Below are 27,515 nucleotides of genomic sequence, written 5' to 3'. Positions count from 1 at the left end.
TCGGTAGCAACTACGCTAACACCTCCTTCTGCTGCAGCCTGGCCTAACAGACACCTGAGACGTCAGGAAAAGCTCCTGATGAGCTTGTTCCTTCTGTATTAATTATTTTCCCTGCCCAAAACATCTTTGGGTTTCCCATCCCCACAACAAAGGTAATTCAACAGACATTATGAACAGGGTGAGGGAAGGACAGGGGCAGGAGGAAAACAAAAGGGGGTGGATCTCAAAAGCTCTCATCTGGGCTTTTCGCACAGGCCCAAATCCACCTCCGCAGTGTGACCAGCTCCAACCCAACAGTGGGAGGTTTTCTGAGAAACAAGCACAAAAAGTGGCTTACACTAAAAATGTTTTAAAGTAAAAGAAAGGATGATGTCATCCTATCCTTTTGTCACCTCCACAGAGCCAACACCAAAAGGTGCCAGGCAAAGAAACGTGACAGACCTCATCACCACACAGCATTCCGCTGCTGCACTGCGCAAGTCACCTGCCTTCACTACAGGGAAAACTTCATCCAATTTGCACTGAAATCAAGAGGGATCCCCTTGAGTTCACCTGAAGCTGCATCAGGGCCCAAGTGCATTATATGGAAAGGTGCAAACCTTCTGATGACAGGCCATGGCCTCATGGCAGGGAGTCTCCTTCACCACATAAGACAGAGCTTTCACTCAAACTCCTGCCAGAAAGGCAAAGCTCCAATGAAAGACAGAGGCTTTGTCACTCTAATCCATCAATAAGGTGTCCTTAATGTCACTACAGCTATTCCAGAACAGGGCTGCTATGCACCAACTAACCCACAGCAGCCATCACGCAGACGGAGGGTCTCCTCGCAGCGTGGTTTGCTGAGAGTGGGAACCTCACTCAGTGCTGTGCCCACCCGAGCCCTGCTGCAAGCACAGGGGGGAAAAAAGCACCGTGAGCCCCAAGACCTTGAGTGACAGGCCAGTGTAACACAGTGGAGCAAACCTGCAGAAGCCACACAAGAAAAGCTTATTGAGAGGCAGCAGGCGTGTGAGCACAGAGCGGGGATGTCCTGCTGCCCAGGGACCCACCGGTGCAAGGCAACCAAGCGAGGCAAAGGTGGGAGAAGTCCGCAAAGCCAACCGTGTTTGGACAAGAGCAGGGGAGTATCACACGTGTATACCACGTCATTCCACCTCAGCAAGGGAAAAAGAAACGAGAAAGGAAACTGAGCAGAGGAGATACACACCTGAGAACTCCCCTATGGGCCATGTCCAGCGAAGCACAGAGAGACAAGGGAAAAAGGAAGTGAAAAAGGATCAATCAGTGACTGAAACCAACAAAATAAAAATTTTGTTCAAAAAAAATTAACAATGATTCAGCCATTTCAATGTCAAAAGGCATGAAATAGTAAGGACAGGACCTGCCATGACTGAGATGGCATGACTCTACATACAGGACATAAAAAAAAAGTCAAGGGAAGGTAACCCGTGGTACAACTGCAACCACATGCCTCAGCTGCCCTCAGTTCTCCAGACATTAATCTCAGGCAATTGCAACTTCCTGGACTGGATAAAACTTTATTTCTCTTTATTGTATCTTTATTTAGTGGTCTACCACTATATGCAGAACAGCTAATTCCCACTACCTTCTCATTTCCCCTCCCCTTGTGATTTTAGCAACTAGATCTTTTGGTGATAAATATACTCTTCAATGACACTTCAGCTTGCAAAAGACAATTAGTTGCATTTTAAACTTTTTTCCCTTCTTTTTTCTAGAGCAGTACTGGGACACAACCTGATAATCCCATTTCAACTCCTGTGCATAAACTTACCGCTAACATGGACGGATTTCTGTCTTCACCACAACCCCCCTGTTATTTGAAGGGAGGTTTTAATCTCCAAAGCAAATGCAGTCAGGCATCCTAAAACTGAAAGGAAGGACCCACCCATAGCACACACACAAACTGCTGGTGCTCCTTCACGTCCAGAAATTCTTAGGATGGGGCAGACCAGGAAGAGGGAGATGGGACAAAGGGGATCAGGAGGTAAGAACCAATATGCAGGAAAACAGCCAACCACTGTGCCTAAGGCTGTAGTGAGGCAGAAGGCAATTTGGTCTACAAATACCACATGTAAATAATCATTCTTACTCCACATTCTTCTCCAGAATACTTCCTATACAAACTCATGTATAGAAAGCAGTATTAGAGCCAGAAGGAAATGCCCACATATGTTATTTATTATTTTATAGTCACAAACTGCAATGAAAAGAGCCAATTTCATACCATGAGATGTTGGCCACTTTACAGACACCCAGAAGTAGTGAGACTTTCCGTTCAAGAAACAGACTTGCCTGACAGCTACTCCTCAGGAGTAGTTTCTCTGAGTTCCTTCTACTTTCAAGTCCTCTTTAATGAGCTTGCTTTTTCTTTAAGAAACTGAGCCCAAAATAAGAATATTCTTTGAAGATTAACTGCCAAGTTTTGGAGAGACTTTAAGAGAGGAAGTATTCAAATTTCATTTAGGTGGGATAAACTTCTTACAGAGAGAAGGAAGCTCCAAATATGACCCAGAAAGAAAGAGAACTCTGGCTTGAAGATCTTGTTTCTTACATCACTTCCATAAAGCACAATTTCCTCTGTGGCTCTTCAGGCTCAAAGGTACAGCAGAAAGACAGAACAATTTACCTAACAAAAAGGGCAGAATTTTGAATCACATTGACAGATCTGTCAGTGCTAAGATCTAGCCTCTTGCTTCCACCTTTACCAGACTTCCTCAGTGCTTTCTATTGTGCAGAGTGTGTGTGGGGAGAAGAACAAATCTCTTTTCTTGGTCAGAGACACAACTAAGATCTTTCTCTGCCTTCTCCCTTTTGTACAATCCTGGCAACACATGCATTCATTTGAAAGAACACTTCTATGTGGACAGTGAGTGGCCAGAATTCCAAGAAGATTCATTAGATTAACATTTTTCACAGGAAACTTACAAAACTACCTGCTTTCATCACAGCCCAACTCCCAGGTTTGAAAAGGAACAAGGAGAAGCCTTCCCACTGGGCCAGCTTGCTGTGTGCTGCAAGAGTTTTGCTGCTCTGCTCAGATCAGAAAATTGCCCCAGCACAGACACATTCTCTTCATAAGCCACACTTACATGGGTGCTGTTCAACAAAGTCTCTCTACATTTCTACTACCACTTCTGGCAATCTTGTGTTGGAGGTGAAACAAGGGATGTTTTAACACTTCAGGCAATGGTCATCAATCCATGCAGGAGAGCTCTCTTGCAGTTGCAGGGACAGCACCATGCTTCTAAAAAACCCCACAAACCTCTCCATATCAAAAAGGTATTGCCAGTGTTCTGATGGCACTCTGGAAGGTGTTCTTACATTGCAGTCACACTACTGCCTGGAGTAATAACACTTACAGGGAGTTTTAAGCTTGATAAAGCATGCAGTATTGCATTAACTTTCCTTTCCACTCGTCAGTCCAAGTCTTCACAGTAAACTTTTCAGTGAGTAGTGTAAAAATCACTGTTGGAGGGTCCTGATACAAGACTCATACTCCAAGATGATCAAATCTCTTCCTAATTTAATTTCTGCAAATGTGAGCTGCTGCAAATCTGTGACACGATTTAGGTCATCCTGATCTGGACATGTATAAAGAATCAAACTTAGAAGATTATCCATAAGCAGTTCTTGCATCAGCAAATGTACCCTTTCAGATCTCTTGCTGCTAGATGCATAAAAGGGGTATTATTGGAGTCTTCATCTCTTCTTAGGGTCCTTAATTCAAGCAGTAAAACAGAAAGTGAGCTACACAGTTATAAATTTTAAATTTTGTCAGCTGCCTGTGCTGTCTGAGTGTGCAAAGACTGCTCATAATTTTTGGATTCTGGAAAACAGCCATCAGGGCATGCTTAATTTCTGTCATGTCATGATATCTAGACTTTAGTCTAGATACTCAAGAGACCAACCCCAAAGAGGGCAAGGGCTCAGGCTGGTACCTGAGGCAAAGCTGTTTGAGCACTTCAAAGTCCTAGTCAGGAACACCAAATATAACCAGACTTCAGGTATTACAAACTCCTTCAGAATCAGCATAAAAGATTAATTTCTACAGCTCTCAGCCTGACTATGAAAGGGTGAAAACTCCAATACAGACCATATTATTTCTGTATCACTGGAACTTCAAAACCTTAACAAAAGGAGTTACTTTCTTTCAAATTCCAAACAAGCACTTCATTCCAAGTAAAACTGCTGCTGTGTAAAATTACCAGAGGAGGAAGCACAAGGAGCAAATTTTGTTGTCAAGCTTTTTGTGTGGGAGAATCCAATGGACAAATAACTTACACAGATAAAGCAACACAAATAAAAGCTACTGAACACCTGAAGTTATTTTCTAAGTAAGCATTGCTGTACTGCAGGCACATCATTTCAGTCACATAATGTCTCCATTCCCATACAATTTTTTTTAAAGCCAAATATCCGAGTTCTGAAAAAAAAGGTAGTTTGAGGAAAACCAGCATGGTTCTAAACAAGTGTTTACCTAGCAGATCTGCTCCTTCATCAACATCTCCAATCACTTCCGACCCTGCTGTGGAAAGTTCGTGATACAGAGAGTCTGTGTTGATGCCAAATGCTTTGTTCACAATCCCCTGAGTTGGGCTGTTGTTGGAAGAAAAAAAACAACAATCAAAACAGAACTGAAGGAGCCAAGGAGTCTGGTTACTTGGCAACATTTAAGCTAGAACATTTCTCTGAAATACTGAGCATCCCAGACCATTGTGATCAAAACCCAGAGAGCACATTCCACCTGTTCACCATGAGCTGATTTAGGGAACACATGGAGTTTTATTCCCCATACCATGGACAAGTACCTACCATGCACAGCCCCAAACCTGCCCAGTGACTTCTTTTTAAATCAAAATATGATAGAAAAATTTCAACTAGCAGAAGCTCTCAGCTCTGACTTTCCAAACTCTGCAAGGATTCTCAACCAATTTAGATAGCAACAGAGAATAACAAGACCAGACAGGACTCAGATGGTCTTTTTCCTTCATCAGCTAGCAAGTGACACCAGCCCAAAGGTTGGTCTATGTACCGAAATGCTTCTTCCCACGTCAGCAAAACATCTTTCATTCAAGGTAAAACAAAGTGAATGTTTTCACATCCCATCACAGGGAAGTGTATTTCTGCCTCTTGGTGTCCTCTGTGCAATCAAGACTCTCACACTCCTTGACAGTCTCATGGCTCAAACAGAGAAGAGCTGTTCCTGGAGGCAAGGGCGAGCCAACCTCGGGGGCTGCCACTGCCTGCCCTGAAAAATGGCCTTACTGTGGGTCATTTCAGTGCCACACCTTGTGTGAGAGGATCAGCCAGCATGGAAAGAGGCTGTGCCATTTTTCCAGCACTCTCACAGAAAGGTCAGTACCACTGGAGACTATCTGGAGTTGTATAGCTTCATTCTTAGATAAATCAAGTCTTTCTGATAAAAGCCTGCAGGTTCCCAGTGCAGGGCAGTAGCTGCCTCTGATATTGCAGAGTTAAAGCATGTTGCAGAAAAAAGAAAAATAGTGGTTGATTTTCAGTCACAGCTGCCCAGACACCTAAGAGCACTGAGGAGTTACAAATGCCATGACTGCACTAGAATTACTCAGTTCCTCCAGCCTAATGCCCAGCACAAGTGACAAGAAGCAAACAGCACTCAGCATCTGACCTGAAGACTCAATTCAGCTGGCACCTAGAGTTCCAGCAGCCCCAGAGTCAGTTTGTGTTTCCCATAGCTTTCAGTCTCACTACTTGGATCAGAGACCACTGCCTGAAGAGTTCCCAGAGCAGCTCCTCTCCATTCCCTTCCTTTCCTTGGGTCTGCCCAATTTGGAATCTGATCTCACCACTCACTTTTGTCTCCCCCACACAGAGCTGGGTTTGCTCCCTAGATCTGACCCTACTGTCCATGCATCCTACATGCTCTGACAGAACCATTCCACATCTGTTACTGCTGCCCATACCCTTCTTAATGAAGGGTCTCAACAGGGGGAATCCAGTCCTGTTGAGTGTGCCTGTGAGAAAACCTTGCTTTCACTTAGTCAGGGTATTAGAGCCAGGGGTTGGGTTTTTTTGGTGGTGTAGTTGCAAATCATGCACTGGACAAGGGTAAAAAGGAATGAGTTCTTTAAAATTAACCACCAGACCTTAGTAAAGCTAAGGTGCCTATATTAATACATGCCTCACAGAAGGGGCCAAAATTAATAGACTTTAGGGTGCTCAATTAGTGAGCTAAATTAATAGCCTTTAGGGAGCTAAACAGGATTAGGTGATGGACAGGAACCAGAGCAGCAGAGTAGTTCAGTCTAAGTCTGCTAATTCAGGGGACTCCATCAAGGTCCCAAGTGCACAGATGGGTCAAAATTGCTCTGACCATTCTCACCTGGGACTTGCACCCCTCTACCCACAAGCCCAAGCACCCCCTTTAAACTCAGGGCTGTGCCCTCAGTCCTTCTCTGAGCTACACTGTAGGTGTATCTGACTTGAGTCCTGTCTCCTGCTGCCCACAGATTCCAAAATCTGCCTGGACACTGTCCTTTGCAACCTGCTCGGGCAGGGGCTTGGACTAGAAGATCTCCAGAGATCCCATCCAACACCACTAGTCCAGGATTCTGTGATTCTATGAAATGTTCTGTCGCTCCATCTCTCCATCCCCTCTGACCCAGCAATGCAAGCAAGCTCAGCTCTTGGTCAGAGGGACAGCTGCTTCTGCAGACTGCCACCAGACATCTGTCTTCTAGGTCAGGACCCCTCGTATTCGAACGATGCAGCATACAGAGACTTGCTCAAACAGCTGCATCTTGAACTCAGTGAAAGCCACAGCATCCCCTCCTCAACCCTCACAGAGCCAAGCAAAAGAGCACACAGTGAAAAGTCACAACCAATACCTGTTACCAGTGCGTTCCAGGCGGGGGTCCTGACACATATCCAGCTCCGGAGTAGAGTCTATGATGTCCTGAACATCAGACCACTCATCGCTGCTGCCCATTCCTAGAAAACACAATATATATGATCCACAGGATCAGGACTTTCACAGTGTTGTGTTCCTTGAAGGGACTTTAGAAGCTTTGAGTATCAGGGTTTCAAAACTTTATGGTGCTCTGTTCTAAGTCTTAAAATAGGAACAGAACGTGGCTGATCACCTGGAGTCACAAATTCAACAGTGCTGGGAAGAAACCCCTCAGAATTCCAGAGCAGGAAGACCATAAATGTCTCCTCCCTGCCACCATACCAGGGTGTTAAAAGTCATTGGCCTGGAATCTCACTAAAATGTGATAAACAGAAATATTTCATTCATTAAAATAAATTGCAAGTAAACATTTCACTTGTCAGTAAGATCTCTTCAATCCACCTGCAGCTTTAGCTGGGATGGAAGGCAACACAAAGATTTTCTGGATAGCTTCACAGAGATTAGTGTAGTTACAAATTGCCATTGTTTAATTTTAATAGAAATATGTTTTCAATACAAGTTCTCAAGACTACACTTGGTTTAGATGCCCAATACAGAGACATTTCACTTCAAACCGACACATGAAATGTACTCTGGTTTCTGTATGATCTACAGCCTCAAGTCCTATTTAAAAGGTAAGCAGCTGCCTCCCCTTGCCAAGGCACACTTCCTGGATACTGAACTGTTCAAAAGCACCACCTTGCACCTACCCTAAATAAGCCATATGAACACTGTGTCTGTTCACAGAAAGGAATTCTGGAAGGATTAAAGACCTAATTTGTAAACTCTGTTAGTCCCTCAGTGACCTCAGATGTGAAATTTCTGACCTTTCCAGCCAGCCTCAGCAGCAAAATACACAAAGCCCGTGACAACTGGAGTGTTGATGTTATTCTTCCAGGCTGGCATGGTGCAAAAAGTGCCACCTCTGAAGACAAAGCGAGATGTGTATCTGCTGCCAAAGCAGGCATCCACACACCAGTGGTTCTCAGGCTCACAAAAACAGGGGCTTCCTCTTCTTTACTTTTTCAAGCTGGGAAGCTTTTCTATAAGTGTTACTGAGTACCTTTTTTTGGTAGTTCAGCTCTAAGGCATTTGCATCACTGACAGGCATTTTAATTACAGATTCATAAAATACATCATTAGAATTCAAGTATCTGTGCTTCTCCTCAGCATGGAGATCTAACTTTGCATTATGTGTGAGGAAAGGTTGAATATGCAGAGCACATCAGGAAGAAACAACTGTGTGCCTTGAGCAGATTCCACAGGCAAGAAAAAGGCAGGTTTCGTGTGCACAGGGAGTTCAGAGCTGCACATGTACAGAAGTGAAGTGAAGCTACTGCTGGTAAAAGAGCTTGTAAAGCAGCAAAACAATAAAACTAAGGATCAGTATTGACAGGTCATTCAAGCTACTGACACCTGTGCTCAACATCTTGGGTACCAATGCTCACACTGCCTCGCCTTGGCCAGGGTCATGGGATGGATCAGTCTGACAGCTGGCTGAGCAGACACCATATATGTCGATGGAGAACTAACAACTGCCTGGCAGATTGGTACCTGGGACCCCTCTCAGCTGCTATTGTGAGTACAGGATGGGACTCAGGCATCACAATCCTCATTCAAATGCTACACCAAAAGATGTTACGTGTCAGTTTCATTTGCTAGAAACCAGCTGTGGACATTTGCAGAGGAATTTCCTCGGCAACACTTAGAGAAAAAGATGATCATCTGTTTTAGAAGGTAATTTTGGAGACCTACACTCAGCCCTGTGCTCCTGCACAGGTTCTCCTATCATCTTCAGCTAGTTTTACAGTCCTTTGGAATGCAAGGTCATGACCTGTAAAACAGACCACTTCCCATTTCTGAATTCTGCTTCAAGTCTAAATACAGCAAATGCTCTGATACTACAGTGGCACAGCTGTATCAGAAAGCACAGAAATGGGCTCTTATCATGTTATTACATCATTTTCTTTATTCATACAGCCTGGTGCTGGCTTTCCTGACAAAAAAATCATGTACTCGATTCTGTAAAATACTCTGGGAAGTGGGGAGAAAACAACTGTAACTTCCAAAGTTTCAAGGGGCTTCCTGGACAAGAAACAGAGAAAACAGCGTGTTTAGCTGAGAAAACCAGCTGGATAAATTGCTATTTTTAAACATATCAAGGTGAGGGATACGCACACAGAAGGGAAAGTATTTAATCTGACTGACAAATCTGGCATATGAACAACTGGATATAAAATACTTATGAGTAAATCTGCAGAGGAAACTAAATGAAAGCTTTCAACTGTCATACTGATGAGGTCCAGAAACAGCTCTCCAAAAGCTCAGTTAGACTTAGATGGGACTTGACTGTTTGTGAAAGAGGTTCTATTACATGGATGAATACAACTGCAGGGGACTGAACTCAATAACCTATTCCCATCCTGTGTATTTGTGAAACTATTCATATTACTAACCCCCACTACCCAGAAAACTGCCAACATCCGATTAGCCCCGTTTCGCTCACGTAGCTCTCCAAGTAAGGCTACTGCACATTCCATACCCACAGTGCTGGTTACCCCCCAGTCTCCCAGCCCCTTCCTGTAGCAGAGGGACACAAGCACTGGAAGTCAGTTAACGACCAAATATCCAAGCTCCAGCTTCCATACCTATGCTGACATTCCTCATCTCCTGTGTGACTTGGACTTCCATGTTCCGACTGTTCCGCTTCTCTCGTGCCCTCTTGTTGTTCTTGGTCGTGCCATTGTACTCGCTGATGGGCTGGATGCTCTCGTTCAAGGGTGTGACGGCAGCAGAGGGCACAGATGACGTGGGAGTGTTGGACTTGGTTCCAGTGGTGCTTGGTGTGGCAGCTGCTGAGGACTGCCCAGATTCAGACATTTCATCCTGGGGGCACTACGGCAATTCCAGGGAGGGGGAAGAACAACAGGGGAAAAGCACAGCTATACACTTCAGTTACTCTCCCATGTGTTGGTGTATGGCTGCCTTAAAGCATTATGGAGAATGAGTCTTGCTCACTGTCCCAGCTACATGTCCAGCGCTTGCTGGTGACACCAGGCACTGCAACCACAACGAAGCAGTGAGTTCTCGTGCTGAACTCAGCAAGCAGATCCCACCTGCAACAGGACTGGTATCTTTCCTCCTTTACTACTAACCATGGCTCTTTACAAGTCCTATCAGTATGCGATCTCTCCATCATGCATGTCAGGTAAGGTGGCCCTACTGCAAGTGAAAAGCACCAGCAGCTCACACTGGCTACAGTGGAAGCTGAAGGGCTTTGGCACTTTGCAGTCCCCCAGCCAGTGTTTCCCAAGACTGGAAGGTAACACCAACATGCTTGGGAAGATCTGAAGTGGCCTCTCAGAGGTCTTGGATGATGTCATTACTGTAAGCAATCAACACAACCTGGATGAGACAACAGTATAGTGGTTTTGACACCAAACTGCGGAAGCAGAGCAAAAACCAAGCTGGGATGGTCTGACTTTGGTAGTGCAGGAGACCTGTGTCCCCACAGCACCATACTCAGAAGACAGCCAGGCATGGGTCCAGCTTGACAGCACAATAGAAACAGGTGAGGTGTCTGCATGTCCAAATGGCAGGATGACAAGACCCAGGAATTAACAGAGGAGATGGGTTCCCCATGTGAAATGCACAGCAGACTCTCAGTTCTACAGACATTACAGCCCCATTTCTCGTAATACTGCCTCCTGAAAACCCTGGTCAGGACTTTATACTGTGGCCCTTGTTTGTCAATTAAAGCAGCACTGCTTCACAGTCAGCCAGTTAACGTCTTGACCAAGGCTCTGATCAATGCCAGACCCAAATGAGCTCTCCCCATTCTTCAGGGCAGCCCACTCTAATTACTGCCTGCAGGGAGAGGACAAAATTCATCTTGAAGAGTTACATGCGATAATGAGTTGCAATTGGGTGCAGAGACATTGGGCATCTGCACATCCAGACCAGCTTTAATCTTTACTACTTGTCTCTCCCTCCTGTGCAAGTACCAGAAAGATCTGGATTCTGCTCAGGGGCTGCTCTGAGCCTCCCAAACCTTGGAGCTGTGACGCTGCTTCACTTCACTGATTTGGAAGTCACGTTCTCTTGTTCTAATAATAACTTCACAACATGACAGAAAATTCAAAATGGGATGAGAGAGAAGACTGAAAAAAAAGGTTACTTAACCCTTTGCAGCCTTTTTTTTTTTTAATCTGGAATCTTATGAAGGTCTTTCTTTAATTAGACTGGGCTCTGTACACTTGTCTTAACATACCCTGCTGTACACTGCACTGTGGAAGTCAAAGGTTCTACATTGCATCTGTGCATCATACTGGAAATTAAGGGGGTTTCAAACTGTGCTGCCACGAAATACATTCCAGATTTTGTATATAGTTTCTGCATTGTCAGTCCAAACAGGACCCACATTCCCACATGGACATTCACATCATCTCCCTACACATTCGCTGATTTTAGCATCAAGCCTTTTCACTTAGGCTGCTACATGTGAAAACCACACTTCCCACCTCTACTTCATATTCCTGTTCCAGGTGCTACTTTCCCAATATGTAAAGAGGAAAAAATCAAACCAGGTTTTTGAGAAAAAATATGATCCAGTAAACCTTATACTACTTCAACCACAGTTTACCTGCCGTGCTTTCTAACCTACAAAGGGACAAAGAGTTATCAACTGTAAAGTGCAACCATAAAACCTCTTTCCCCAAACAACATTTCTGTTGGATGAAAGGATTCGGAGACGTTCTTGTACCCACTGTACATCTATAAGCATAACCAAAGGCCAGGAGCTTCCTGCCACTACAAGAGAGACACCCAGATGGGTCCACAGTTGATTCCTTGTTCTTAGGAACCTGATGTCATTCAGAATCCCTGTGTCACTGTGTCTACAGGGCAAAATTTATATTACAGATATCCTGTAATTTCCTGTCTATTGGCATAACCTGCTTCTCATCCAGAAGACACCAGTGAATAAATACCCTGGTCTTTCACTTACTCTTTGGTTACACATCTGAGTTTTACATTTACCTAGAAAATAGACTTTATCAACCTACCAGCCTGCATTGGAGAATTTCCTCCTAAATGTAAGCACCACCAAGGCAGTCCTCTTCACAGTCCAGAAGCTCTATTAATCTATGCTGGTACCTTCCTTCCATTCTTCTGACCGTTCCATTAATGCCAAATATTCCACTAAGTGCACAGCTCTCCTCTACAGTGTAGGAGACAATCTCCACAACCCATAGCTCACCCAAAGAATACTCTCCACAACCACCACTTACCTACAGCCATACCTGTCAACCTCCTAAACATCAAATGTGTAGTAGTGACCTCCAAAATGCATTGCAAAGGCCCAACATTCATAGCAGTCATATGTCACCATGAGAAGCCACAACTGTATGGTTATAACACTGAAAGCATAGTACATAAAAACAGAAACGTTAAGGACTTTCATCTCCAGAGCACTGTATGAAATAAATGTACAACTGAATGTAAAAATAAAACAATGACAGCAACCAAACCAGAAAATGGTAATAATAAGTATACAGGACACTTAAAATATAAATACAGTATGGCCCCAGGAAGAAAGAAAACCAGTCAGAAGAGTCAGGATGTACATACTGGGAAGTTGTGTGCAGTTAATGTCAGCGAAACATCAGAGCTGCTGAAGAAGGGGTGAGTGCTGAGCAGTATGCCTGAGGTTTCAGTCACACAAAATATTTAAGAAGCAGCAGCATTCCAGCCAGAGCATGCAAGCAGCCTGCAGGAGGAACATCTCCAGTCCAAACTGCAAACCTGGTCAGTCAGTCAGTCAGTCAGTCACACCCTTCAGTTACAGGTTTGCTCTATACTCTTAGGGAGTAGCACACTACCCCATCCAAGTGTTCCACAGCCCAGTCACTCCATCACCACCCTACTGGCTAGCCTCCTTAAACCAGCAGCCCGCTGTGGAGTTTCCCTAACGAGCACCGACACAAATCCCAGCACTACCCGTCGGATACGTTTGGAGTAGCACAGTGCTACTCCTGCACAAAGCTTTCTTCTAACCAGAAACGGGTTTTTTTACCTGACACCACCACTGCTGCATCACTAAGAGACCCAACCAGTACCCCTTCTCTTTACCTGCACTTCCACATCAAAGCTGCAGATTTATCTGGGCTCCCGTTGCACTCTCCTGCAATGCAAGTGCTGGATTGGCAGTGAGATCCACTCAACTTCCTTCAGAAGTTCTGCAATGGTACCACTTCAAGAATTACACCTTAGCAAGTCTGTGGAAGGTGGATCTAATCCAAACATACTCCTGGCTCTTCTCTAAAAACCCCTGCTGCACACACCTGATAGCTAGGGAGCTCGAGGGCATGTTCACACCACAGCGTGCAGCACTGCCTGGAGACCCCAAGAAATAAACCAGTTCCAGAACCAGAAGCAGGTGGGTCTCTCTGAATTTTGGTTGCTGTGTCCTTGGAGCAGTGCTGTGTTGTCACAGCATTAGTCTGAAGAAACACATTAATCCTTTGTCTTCATTTCCACCATCCTTAATTACATTATTGCCCTGTGGCACTGCTATTCCCTAATTCCAGGCAAAACTCTCCAGGAATGACTGCAGGACCTGCCTGTCATTCTGCAAGTTGTTAGTTTCCCAGCCTTCTATACCTCTAACACTACAAGAAGGGTTGGGTTCCAAGAACAGTCTCCATCCTGTCCAAATATCCTCCTTTTGGATTTCCAACTCCCGTGATGACAGGGGGCTGATGAGGTGCTAAGGCCTGTGCTGTGCCAGGCCTGGCTACATAACCCTGATTAGGGTTAAAAAAAAAGGAAGTTACTGCTTTCTTTTCTGCATAAATGTTGAATTTGTCTAAATTTCTTGTGCTATGCTTCAAGGAGGCCACTAATGTAATTATGCTGGAGACATGCAGAATGTCATTAACTTCTTGTTATACCAAGTTAGGTTTTTTCTTGGATTAGTGATTTACAACTTCTCAAAATAATCCCCCAAAACCCAATCCTAAAATGTGGCATATAAAACATGTCATGTTCTACAAATTCCAGGCAGAGAGGAAGAAAATTTCATCAGATCCTTTCAATGCAGACCAAAAGCTCTGAGAGACATCGGTGGACACTGAACCCACCCTGGGTAGATGCACCACTGGCTCTCGGGCTATCACCAGGCATTTGTGGAACATCATTCAAAAAGAGGAAGCTGGTGGGATCCTGAGCACAAAGACTTTGAGAAGTCCACAGGCACAGCTCATGGGAAATGTGGGTCACTGTGTAGAGTCTAAACTACAAAAAATTGCAGTGAGCTGCCAGCTAAGTGTACAAGATCTGGGTCTTTGGGCTCAGACCAGTCTCTGAATGGCAGAGCAGGGTACCAGAAGCATCAGACAGAACCATGCAGCTGCTGCAGCACCGTTGCAACGCTTTTTGGTGAGTCCCAGTGCAGAAGGCAGCACACAGAAGGTGACAAGTGTATTGAAAGTAAACAGTGCAGGTCTAGAGCAATGACTAGATAAATGAGGAAGTTTATAGCACAGTGCAAGACTTTGGCATCTAGAGAGGATTAGGAGCCCTTTTTCTGAAGACAGGAAGGCCAGAAAAATGAACAGTCAAAAAGGACAAAACACCAGAGAGAAAGCACAACCCAATGCCTGGTCCCAGCTGAGGTGCAAAAGCACCGCTATTACTGAGGGTTAAAAGGGCACAGGTTCCACCATTTCCTCCCCCAAATGAGCCACTTATCTTCCCTAAATCCCTAACTGTCTCCCCACACACCCCTCTCAACTTGTGGTCAGCCAAATAAAGGCGATTATCACTGAGACAGGAAGCATGAGGAGCTGTGTCAGATCCCTCCCGCACCATACGCCAGATCTGCAGGAGAATATCCCCCCACCCACAGCACAGCTACCAAGGGAGCAGACGTACAGCAGGGAGAGGCTGCAAAGGGTTATGGACACAGATTGGTCTCCAACTGAATGAAAACATGGGATGCTATTGACAGTGGGAGAGTGGGAAACCCCTGCTCCGTGATGGTCTATAAAACCTTGTAGCTGGAGTTGGACTGCAGCTGGCCGAGGTCACTCAGGTGCCAGTGGTCCAGTGCTGGGACGATCTTGGCCCCTATCTGCCCACGTACCATGCCATCCGCGAGGGGGAAGACATTCAGAGAGTTAGGACGTTCCTTCCTGCTAAACAGAGAAACAGAGAGGGGGAAACAATGTTAGCCATGGTCCTTACAGAAAAGAAACAGCACACTAGCTTATGTGAAGTGTTAGTCACCAGAAATTGACCTCTGCTCCTGCCCCCTCAGCTGTACTGAACCCCCAACTCCCGCACTCCCATGGTGTTGTCTACTCAGGCTCACTGTGGCTACTGCTGGAGCCATACATCTTCCTGGGGAGACTCTAGGAGGGAGGGGCTCAAGTGACCACAACAGGGACAACTGGCTTCTCCATCAGTATGAATGGGGGAATGCAAAAGTGAAGGGAACTGTCAGCCAATTTAAGGGGGATGGGGGGTATCTTCTGACAAACCAAAATACTGTGGGAAAAAAACTACAGGGGAAAAAAAGGCAGCTTCCATAGATCCTACAGATGTCATTGGCGTGTCAGGAAAGAGGCTTTAAGTAAGGGTCATCTACATGGCACCTCTGTACATTCCACCCCAAATCTGGTGAGCTCCAAGCAGCAGAAACCAGAGGGGTCTGGATCACTTGCACTATTAAGCAAATAAAATAACACTTGCACTCTGATCCCTTATCCACATCTGCATTAGAGTGCACTCAAAACTCAGAAATTAAACAGAGGCATCCATGAATGCAGCATCCATGCTGCCAGCTATCTGTAGTTACATTTTCTCTAGCCTCTTCTTGCTGGCATTGCAGGTGACTCGCTAGCTGTGGCTTTGATTCTGAATATAAAAGCTGACACGGGTTTTGAAACCAAGTTCCAGTGGGAGAAAATCTACAGCAAGCAGTGCAGGGGGGAAAGGCTGCAGCAACTGGTTTCGTGCCAGAGAAGTAGGCCCGCAGAGACAGAGCTCACACCCATTTAGGAGATGTCCCCAGCAGCCTCTGCTAGCTGGACTCCAGTGGCCCTGTAGAGATGAACTCAACTGATGCTCTGATGGCACTTCACCTACTCCTGTATTGGGCTCATCAGTACCAGCTCAGCGGTGACACTGTGCGAAAGGACTGCAGCAGGAGCCAAGGCCTGCTGGGACAGGTGCACACACACCAACACAGGAACGCTGCTCATCTGCGAGGGGAGGAGGAGTGTCCAGCAGTGAAGACAATGTGGAGAAAACCAAAATGCCCAACTTTCCCACTCTGAGCACTGCCTCTATCAGTGTGGCACGTGCTGGGGAATGATCATGTGCCTGGCCTACTTCAAAAGAATCATTCTTTTCAGAGAGAGGAACACAATAGGCCATTTTTTGAGCTACTTTAACCATTACTTTCCTACCTTTCCTCTTTTTCAGGTTAGAATAATTGTCTTAAGGGACTCATACTTCAGAGGGGTACATAGTTGGAGAAAATTTCCTATAACTGCAAACCATTCCTTGCAAAAACCAGCAGTGCAGTCAGAATACAAGATGCTGTAATATAAAAGCTTCTCTGGCAATGCTGGGATGGCCTGACATAATTCACTGGCAGCACTGAGAAATATGATCCATCCCAAACGTATGCCTAGAGAGAGACTAAACTATACTTTCCCTTCAGGTAACCTCTATCAGATTTCTTTTGAGAACCCATAGCTTATACACATCCATATACATGCATGTTTAACATGCAAGAAGACACAGCACCCTATCGAATGCACAGTGAACGTATGAACTTCACAGTCCTTGCTAAACAGAGGTACAAAGTCTCTGTAGCATCAGAAGCTATAGGATCTTCAGGAGTGGATTTTAACAGAGACTGTTAGGAAAATCTCCTTTCTGAGTTCCTTTGGAAACTCCTTCCAGCCTCTTCAGAACCTCCCAGGGAAGGGGAAAGGGTTAGCTTTTGCATTGCAGTCTGGCACTGACTATCAGTCTTTAAGGAACCTTAGAGTATCCTCAGGGTTGGTCTAAATCTTGAGTGCTGGAGTAACCTTCATATACCCAATTCTTTCCAGTACAGCACAACTGTTGACACTTGGTTAGTTCCACTATGCAATACAAGGTGAACAGGGAACTCCTCAATGAAATATTGCAGTAGCCAAAACCTGGCATCAGGATGCTCTAGAAATAACATCCCAAGGCTTATAAACATAACAGAACTACGATCTGTTTGCCAGCATTTACAGATCAGAACTGTTCTCTTTGCAGGCTCTGGGTGCAGAACTTGCTGCCCAGCCCAAAGTCAGCAGTGCCCTTGGAGAGCTGCTAACACTGACACCCCTTTTCTGCTCTGCTCAGAAAACATGCATGCCTCATGCTACACAGCAAAACAAGGGGGAAAAGATTACTTTTAAAAACATTCTGGGACGTGAAGTGTAAATGTCCAACTACAGAGGACTGATCCTGCTTTGAGACCTCACATCAGCGTTGTGGTCCATGAAGCTTCCTCCTGATGTGTTACCCCAGCAGCGTGGCAGCTCCCTCTGCCTCACCCGAACAAACGAGCCTGACAGGTGCCAGCAAACAAGGGGCAAACATGCCAGGACCCTACATTCCCAGCACCACACTGCCACACTCAACAGCAACCTCCAAAACCAGGATGAACAGAGTTAAGATGCAGCAACAGGATTTACCTTTTCCTCCATGACTGGCGATGACTGCAGTGACAAACATAACAGCCAAAACAGAGCGGCAACCGCACAAGAAGCGAGACAGAAAAACAACCATTAGAGAGCAAAGGTCATGCAAACATGCAGCCCTACCACAGACACGGTGTACACATGCACTGCAACCCACACCCCGTGGAAACGGGCACCACCCTCACTGCTCGCCTCGGCTGGCAGTAGATACACACATCCCCAACAGCTCCTGCACAAACGTCTCCCGCGTGACAGGCAAACGTACCGGGGGTACTTACGGTCTCAGGCAGATACGCAGCCCTAACACACCCGAGCGCATCCACAGGTGGAGTAAATGCACTCAGATTTGTGTGACAGGCCATGGGACACTCTGCCTGTGCCCCCCGCCAGTGCACAACCCCCCCACAGCCGCCCAGTGACACAAACCCACACATCTGACCCAAGTGCTTGTGCACAAGCACATACAGAGCTACACACGCACACGGACACGGACAGCGCCAAGCTGGAGATGAAGGAAAAAGTCCTGTTTCCTACTGGGTGGTGCTACAAACTCAGGTCATGGCCCCGTCAGGGACTTTCACAGCCACAAAGTGTTTCTCTCTTTCTCTCCAAGACCAGCAACACGCCCCACTTAAAAAGGTAAAAGAGTAATGTCTCCAACATGAAGAGGCAATTCTTGATGAAGATGTTGCCCTTCATCCCAGAGAGCAGCAGTCTTGCAGATATGACCAGTATCACTTCTCACTGTGCATCTCTCTCACAGAATTATAACATAAAGTTACAATTCGTGTTAGCTTATGTGAAAGTTAGGGAAGGAAAATCTCATTAGAACCAATTCCTGCCCTGCAGTCCAACCCACATTTGGCAGGTGCACATATTAACTATCCTCTAAAAGAGGGAGCCCCTAGGCATGCTTTTGCCTATGGGACTTTGATATCTTTCTATGTAAGCACCTCCACAGATAGACTCTTATTCACAGAATATGTGAGGAAGGAAACAAGCCTAAGACAGTTCTCTCAGCTGTAACACTAGGATCAGACCATGTTCTGGGAGCTCACTCTGGGTTTCCAGACTGCGAGGGGGAGAGAAAGGGGGAGAAAAACAGTCTGACAAGGGACATTTTATGAACAGAAGAACACCTACAAACTACTGGTTCTTTTTACACCATGTCTTCTCTTGCTTTCTACACCCCTCATGCCTGCCTCTTTCCCTAGGAAGGCTGCCATTTATATTTTCATCTTTTTAGCCTAGTAGTTTCTTGTATTTTAGACAATCCTGGTTTAGCCAGACCCCAAACACTGTATTCTGTACTTCTTTTTATTCTCCTAAACCACTTCTCTGTTGTGAGGCTAATTTACTGCTTTGCAGAAAACAGAGCACAGAGATACTATACAGCCCACTCAACAACTACAACAGCCTTTAGTTACTCCTCTCTAGAAGAATACTCTTTTCTGAAAGGACTACTTGACTGTCAGAATAGGAAGGGTAAATAGTCCCCCCTGACTCACATATAACTGTGTCTCTCCTTCCTTTATGTAGGGCTTTGGTAGCCTTAGAAATAATAGTATAAAAATCTTATCAGCTGATTCAGAATAAATACAACTTCTTTCTTTGAGACACCAGGCTCTTCTAGTTGCAAGCTGTTCTTGTAGCTAAGGCTACAGAAGTATCTTTAATTATTTTGGAAGGTAATGAAATAGTAAAGAGACAGGATTGAAAAATTCTTCACTGAGCAGGTGGTGAAGCACAGGAACAAGCTCCCTGGGGAAGTGGTTACACCTCCAAGCCTGTCAATATGTACAATGCTCTCACACACATGGTTTAACCTTCAGGTTGCCCTCTGTGGGGTCAGGAGTTGGATCCTCATGGGCCCCTTCCAGCTCAGGATACTGTATGACCTGGGCTGCAGGGAATCTGGCAGGACTCCCTGGCTAGTTAACAAAGTTTCTGAAGATTCATGTCTTTTATTACTCCCTTTCCATCCTTCAAGCCTCTTTCATTGACAAGGTGGGGTTGGGTCTCTCTCCTTTTTTTCCTTCTTACAATACACTCAATTTAGCTACAACTTTTGCACTTTAATTTTGTTCTAAGACTACAAAAGACTACATACTGAACTTCTTACCTACCCCTGCCTTCTTTAAGCGAAGCCTGGGTCCTACTGCTTTGGTGCTTTGAAAACAGGCAGGTGAGGAGGGAGGGAAATCAATTTCTTGGGCATAAGTAGGTCTATTGGGTGACTGACTTAGAGAAAGCTTCCCTTGAAGGAACGGGGGGAGAAGAAAACAAACCAGTAATGGCTCCTGCATTGCATTGCTGTTGGCTGTCACACACACAGACACACACACACACACAAATACTCCATTTGACACTTCCATCCTTTACACACTCCCTGAGAATACAGATGGATTTTATCAGAAGCCTCCTATCAACAGCAGCGTGACAAAGCCTCAGCTTTGTAACAGAGCACATAAAGCTCCTCATGGCCAACCCTCAGCAAACATGTGCACAACTCACCCATAACCCATTACAGAAACCCTTCCACTACAATCCATGCTCACAGGGAAAGAGCCTGCTTCTGGTTTCTCTCTCTCAAGTTCACACTCTCAGTTTCTGTGTTCCCAGGTGGCATGTGTTAAATGCAGAGGTTATGGCCCTACCTTCTCCCAGGTAGACTGCCCTCCGTTTGATTATTTCCCCCAACCTGCTGCATCTTGGATCGCTCAATGTGTTCCACATAGGTCTGGATCATCTGTGAAAAGAGAAAATCCATGAGCCAAACAGAGAAGACTCATTTTCTGCTTTTGTTTGATCTTCTCCAGCATTTATTTGCAACTCCCTTTCTTTTTTAGCACATCTCCTTGTCTTTGCTTTTGTCTTCTAAGCTGATGATGTAAGTGGATGGACTAACTTGACAGAAAATCTGACAGCCAATAGAGTTGGAAATGACTTAATCTCCTAACAGAAGAGTCATGAAAGTCCATATCCAAAAATAATGTAAGATGTCTCCTGGAGGCTTGATGGCAGTGGGAGGTGAGGTAGCTGGGAACTGCTCACATAATCCCACAACACTTGAGCTTGGAAAGAACCTTTTGGGGTCTACTGAGTCCAACGCCCCTGCTCAAACTGGGACACCTAGAACAGGTTACCCAGGACCAAGCCCAGGTGGCTTTTGAGTATCTCCAAGGACGGAGACTGCACCAAATCTTTGTGCAACCCACGCCAGCACTCGTCATCCTCACAGCAGGTAAGTTTTTATTCCCATTCAGATGGAGCCTTCTGCTTCCTAGTTTGTGCCAGTTACCTCCAGTCTTGACACTGGGCACCACTGGAAAGAGCCTGGCTCCATCCCCTTTACATCCTCCGTTCAGATATTTCTGATGTTCCCAAAGTTCTGAAGTTCTAGTCCTCACTAGTACCACAAAGCTGAATTCTCTGACATGACATATGGGCCAAGAGTGAATTATTTAGAAATAATGAGGTGACATCCTACCTCTGTGTGACGCTGATGCAGAGCATTATACTCCTTCTTCATTTCTGATTCACGTTCTTCCAGTCGTGAAACTACCAAGAGAAGATTCCAGCTATCAGCTAACATACACTGGGCTCTCAAAAGAAACTGGAAGTTTCAAAGCCTATTTTGTTAGAAATTAATAGAACAAAAAATAAAAAAAAAACAACCCACAAACCCCAGACACACAATACTGCACACTGTGGGATGTGGTCTTCATTACCAACTCAATTCACAGGTACCTGCATGTTCCTAAAATAAGCAGAACAAATAGTGCAGTAAGATCATAGAAGCCAAACTCTTCAGCAGTAGCCTGGTACCCTGTAAGTGTCCTAGTTTGACAAGTTATATTATTCTCTGGGATGGGCATCTCTGGCTATTTGAGGAGCAGGACTACTGGACAAAACACCAATGGATTCTGAGAACCAACAAATCACAGCTGCACATTAAGGAAGTATTCATAAAAATAAACAAACAAACAAATGGGAGAGTTTATATGAGGAAAAAAAAATGGGAGGTTCTATTCAGGGCCAAGGAGAAACTGGAAACTAGGTTCCAAAGCTTCAGCATTAGCTTCCCTAATCTTGCACCTAGAGAGAGCACACCCCACTCTAGAGAAGCAACGAGGCTTCTACTAAATTAGTGTGGATATATCCCTTCCCTTAGAAGGCTCAGAATTTTATCCCAAAGTAAGGGATAACCAGACATTTCAGGCTTTGCCCAAATTAAATTAAAACAAAAAGGATGAAAAATACTTTCAAAGTAGCAATATATGTGTGTTGAAGGCAAGGTGTATAATCATGCCAGGTATTCAAATTTGACTTACTCTGATCTGCATAGTTTTTGGTCTTCAGCTCCAGCTGTCGAGTCTGAAATTCAAGGTGTTCCACCTGGATTTGTAGCTCTTTCTTCTCCTGTTCCAGTGCATCTTCAAACTCTATAAACTTCTGAATAGGGAAGAAGCAGAGAAGGAGGCACAGATGAGGAATAACCCAACATGTTTCCCTTTTATGACTTTTCCTCGCCTCACAGGGAAGAAAAATTGAGAGGAAATAAATTTTCAATACTGTAATTAGTGTAATAGCATTTAATCAAGCTTAAGAGATTATAAGAGAAAGCATTAGCCAACTTTAACATATTATGAATACATAAACTATGGTCCAACATGAGTTATGTAAACCAGTGCAACTCTATCATCTCCAGCAACACTGTTCATCATGCCAGGCTGATTTTTTTATTCTCGTTAATTTTAAGTCAGAGGAGACAAATTCTATTTCAGTGCCCATGTATTTACAAATAAGTAAATGGGCATACAGTTCTTCTATCTGCACAGTTTTAGAAAGCTTCACTTTTAATTCGTGTGGTGGGGAAGATTTGTGGAAACCTTATCTGCAGCTCCAGGGAGCTGAGAGCAACCTCTGAAGGGCTCAGTGCTCTGATGGAGCTGAGGGAAGGAGAGAAACAGGCAGAGAAAAGCAGAAGTTAATGAATTAATACCTAGCAAGGAAAACCTTGGCTAGGTACTCTTGGCAAAGCAGGGAGGGATCACTGCTACTAAATCTCTATAGCAACAAAGTGGCAGCTGTGCACGTAGCAGTGGGTACTCCTGCACTAACACTGGGCTGAAAGGAAGGTATTCACTAATACACTCATTTCACGACGAAAACACAACAGAAAAATACCCAATTTCAGGTTATTATTTCTGTAAGACATCAGTTTTGCCCTGGGAGTGTCAGTCCCTCCCTGCATCGGGTACCTGGGTGCACAGCTGAGCAAAGCACACCAGGTGACACATGCCACTTGGCTCCACTGCCGTGAACTGACCTTACACATCACTCATGGTGACAGCTGTGTGTCACGTGCTCTTGTCATGAAATACTTCAACAGGGTTCCTGGAAAGGGAACAGCACCTTCAAATCTCTGAGTACACCTAAGCCAGCCTGGTTCTTGTGCTATACATGGTCAGGAGAGGTTTTCTACACAAAAGGCCCATACACAGTAACGACGTGTAATCCTGACTCAGAGAGTGAGCTGGTTCTAGTGATGCCCCTACCAGAAACTTGTGGAAAAATCCCTAAGGCTCACACACATCCTCTCCACAGCAAACCAAGCCTAAAGCACTGTAGTGCCGTGCTTACCCTGACACAGGACACTAAAGCTATGTCACCAGCTTCAGAGCAAGTCCTAGTCTGGCCTTAGGAACCCAACAATTCAAGTCTCCTCGCATCACTCTCAAACAGCTACACCAAGGAAGGCAGAGCAAGACAGCTGTCTGCACCAACCAGCCCCTTGGTGAAAACACAAACCCGCCTGCTGAGCACCAAGAGCGGGGCTGGGGCTGGGGCAGCACCAGGCTCCCAGCTGCAAAGGACCAGAGCGAGAAGACAATGAAGGCAGATCAAAGCCACCTCAGCTTCACGATGTTTGTAGAACAAGAGGAGCTCAAAGGAGGCAACTGGAGGCTCCAAGGAGCTCACAAGGGTGCTCTGCTCCTGGCCTGTTTGCAAAATGCTCCGTGGATCAAGCTCTAATAGACTCCCCAGCACGTGCACATCAGCTGGCCACAATCTCCTTTCTACAGGCGTGGGTGCCAGGGCAGGAAAGCCACCTCTCGCCCTGCTCTGTACGTGGCACGGGGGAGAACGTCCCTCCCCAGAAATGACACTGCTCAGCAGGGCACTGCAGCTTTGAAGTAACCAAGCAAAGCCCCACTGCACTCTGAAAGAGACTGACCTTGCTGACAATCACTGTTGGATAAGATCCCCAGGTAAATAAACGCATTTGAACGCACAGCAAGTTTATTTTGTTAAATTCTGCACATGAATCAACGTGCAGGGTGTCTGACTGCGTTCCCAGGGAAAGCCCTGTGCATGTCTCCTGCTTTCCTGGGATAATTAATGGTGACACTGGAGGCATCGTTATGTTCACATGCTACACCTCTCTGCAGATGACTGAAAGGCTGTCCATTTATTCCTGCAGACTTTGTAACCCTTCAGTAAACTCCTCTGAACAATGAGTCAGTTTTCATCCCTACATACCTGTATTTATAGAAACAATCAAATGCATTTTAGCCACGTCTCCTTTTCCTGCACTCAGTGTTCTGCAGCGCCTTCAATCTTTAACTGGGCTTTTAACTTCCTTTCCTTCCTGCCCAAATTCATCACAATAAGGGGCTGGTTTTTTCCCCCCTTTATGGCTGTTTTCCAGCAGTACTTTCTAGAAATACCAGATACACCTTTATTCCACTACAAAGAAGTCATCACAGAGGCTAAACATTTACTTTTTAATTAAATTTTAAGACTGTGCAAGGTTTTAGATTTTTAATTGACATTTTTTCTCAAAGTTGTCAATTAAACACTGAAAGCCCTTAAATCACAAATATACAGCAATTTCTTCTACGTATTTTGAGAAATTTCTAAAGCAACCTGCTTTGAAAAAGTTTCAGGTATATTCTTTAAACTTTTTCCAGAGTGACAGTATCACTTCAGAATGAGTAAAAAAAGAAACAAAAGTCCTAACCAACACAGCTACACTGAGCAACAGACCTAGAGAAGCAGCAGGTTAACTTGCTTGCTCCTTTTGGAGGACTGATGGAAGCTATTCCAACAAAAGAGCTATTTTCCTGGTATAATCTCCATCTCCTCACAGCATTTTGCTGGAACTGCTCTGTGCTAAAGCTCCATTGATGAACCCTTTTAATTACAGCCAAGGGCTAAATCCCCATCACATCACACCAGCCCAGCTTTCACTGCCCTCTTGGCTCGAGATGCCCTCCTGCTCCTAGTCCTCCAGCCAAGAGCAGGCCACCCAGGCCAGGCAGGAATGATGCTTTCAGCAGCCATGAAAATGAATGGACTTTGAAGAAAATACTCACAGATTTCTCGACAGTAAACTGGGAAGCAAAAGAAGGTACAAGCCCAATTTTATTCCCACTATTTAGGTCCCCTTTAACAGGATTCCCAGATTTGCTGCTGCTGTGTTGGTTTGATTCAGGGGAAACTGATTGAAAGATTAAGCCTTCTACAAATACAGCTCAGTCTTCTTACTCTGTCCTGTCTGTTCTGCAACCTCAAAGTAATCAAAGAAACAGAAAACTAGAAATCAATGAACCATTTGGAGAAGAGACAGACAACAGAGACAATAATATTAAAAATTAACGTTACCATAAGCATTCTCAGGGAAGAAGAGCGTTTCAGAGAAAGGTACTGCAATATATCCTGTCCTGTCTGCTGGGGAGATCGAACAGACGCATTTGTGTGCCGGGACCCAGGGGCTCTTTACTCTCTCTGTCTCCAAAGCACCTTTTTAGCTGCTCCTGCATCAGAAGCCATCTCACCTGAGTTTCTCTCTGAGCACCAGAAGGGCTGGAAGGCTGAGAGCAGGTAAAGTCCCAGACCCAGAGGAGCGAACAGCCACAGCAGGATGAGGAGAGGTTTCACTGGCCCCAAGGAAAGCACGCTCCTGACTGAGGAGACAGCTCAGCACACACTGTCACTGCTGCTCTCCCCTCATGGCACCCGTCACTCTGATCAGCCTATTCAGGCCAGCTTTAGTTTTTCCTGGTAAGCCAGCAACAGGCATTTCCCACAGCATCCAAGGGAGAGCCTCACTAGCCACTGAAACCAAAACAACCTTGCTCAGGAATATGAGCACATCCACAAGCAAACTAAGCAGTGCCAGGAGTTTGGGGAGAACAGGCCCATCAGCACAACTCTTGTGAACAACAGCCTCCAGAGACGAGACAGCAGAAGCAGCATTTGCCTGCAGTATGATGCTGTGCCATGGTCCTCGAGCTGTGGCTCACAGACCACGGTATAGGGCTGTGGATGGCCCAGCCACACAGCACTGCCTGGGCTGGTAACGATCTCTCTCCTGCCCTAATCCAAGCTGGCAGACACACCACAACACCACATGGTGCTCTCCAAACCAACCCTCGCCTGCCCGTGGTGCTGGAAGCTCAGGGCAGGGCAGGAGGAACAGCGAACACAAACTGAGTAACACGTTTTCATTTATCTTCTTTTATTACCAGGCTCACAGAGGCAGACATGCTGTAAAATCCAGCACGTACCACTGAGTGAATACAGCTCAGTAAATCAACAGCATTTCGCATTTTCCATCTCCTGCAGGGGGTGGGACACAATCCTGGCCCCACTGAAGCTATGGGAGTGTTCTCACTAACTTGAACAGGACCAAAATTTCACCTTAATTTTAAACCTCCTAGAAATAAACAGAAGCAAGAGGGGACACTAACCTGAGAGTCACCTTCCCATCTGAACATCTCCTGTCTGCAGTATTTACAAAAAGCACCAAAACAGTTATAGTAGAAAAAGAACCATCTGGTTTACTCATGTTTCTTGCGTTTCTCATCAACCAATCCTATCCAACTGCTGCAGCTCGATGCACAAAGATGAAGCCCCACATTTCTGTGGGTGCCAACTGAAAGCAGGAAGCCTTCAGGAGGCCAAAGAATATTCACATGGATCAAATTCATGCTTCTGGCCTTAGAAATAGGACACGTTCCAATGACTTAGTGAAAGCAGATATTGCAGCTATTACTCTTGCTTCATTATGAACTTAAACTATTCCCCAGGATAAGAGTGGGCCAAAGAAAACCCCTAAACCTAAACAGCATAGCTTTATAGTCTTTTTAAAGACATCCTAAAATAACTGAGACATACACTAATTAGAACTCTGCCACGAATTAAAATGCCCAGGGTACTGAGTTTAAACGCTGAAATGCAAATTTGCTGACTGCATTCTCTCACCATAGTGCTGCCAAGAGGAAAAAATAAAAGATAGTGCTGGTGCAGACTGGTGGGTTTAACCTGCTGCTGGGAGCTGCCTGGTTCACAGAGCCAGGTGCTGCAATTGGTTTGCTCCGCTGGTTTCCCTGGGTGGAGCTTGGTTTGGACCCACACAGCAGCTATTTCACAGCTCCCAACTCCATCTTTGTGGAGATGCAGTAAAGACATTTTGAAAACAGAAATAAAATTTTGGATTCCATTGATGAAGTAGATGGAAGAAGAAACATCCCACACTCCCCAGAGTTCTCAACAGCAAGGCTGACCACAGCCTTCATATTATTACTATTTTTTACCATTTACACTATTTTTTCCAAACTATCGACATTTGTTTTCAAAGAATAATTTCTGAATATTTAGAGCTACAGTCAAACAGTTAATCGCTTCAGTGATGCAAGAAAATTGGAGTATGGAACTGCTATATATATCATCAGTTACACGGATTTGTTTTCTGCCAGCCAGCATCCCCGGATTTCAAGCAGGATAACAGGTCTGTAATATCCCAGGAT

The 27,515-nt window shown here is 45.1% G+C and overlaps 1 protein-coding gene across 1 annotated transcript in view; it reads right to left on the bottom strand.

Annotated features, from left to right (window-relative positions):
- Positions 1-27,515, bottom strand: part of MAPK8IP3 (mitogen-activated protein kinase 8 interacting protein 3) — a gene marked incomplete at its 5' end in the record, with an annotated part of 62,212 nt that overhangs the window by 22,990 nt on the left and 11,707 nt on the right. The window contains 10 exon segments of the mRNA XM_084271098.1: positions 1,208-1,277; positions 1,281-1,288; positions 4,499-4,617; positions 6,888-6,990; positions 9,598-9,844; positions 15,000-15,144; positions 17,692-17,715; positions 20,355-20,446; positions 21,188-21,258; positions 22,032-22,152. Coding sequence (XP_084127224.1) covers positions 1,208-1,277; positions 1,281-1,288; positions 4,499-4,617; positions 6,888-6,990; positions 9,598-9,844; positions 15,000-15,144; positions 17,692-17,715; positions 20,355-20,446; positions 21,188-21,258; positions 22,032-22,152 — 1,000 coding nt within the window.

The sequence above is a fragment of the Gallinula chloropus genome (genome assembly GCF_964237585.1).
Source record: "Gallinula chloropus genome assembly, chromosome: 15".
NCBI classification, from domain to species: domain Eukaryota; kingdom Metazoa; phylum Chordata; class Aves; order Gruiformes; family Rallidae; genus Gallinula; species Gallinula chloropus.
Note: the sequence above shows the minus strand (reverse complement) of the source record. Positions and strands in the feature narration are given on the sequence as shown.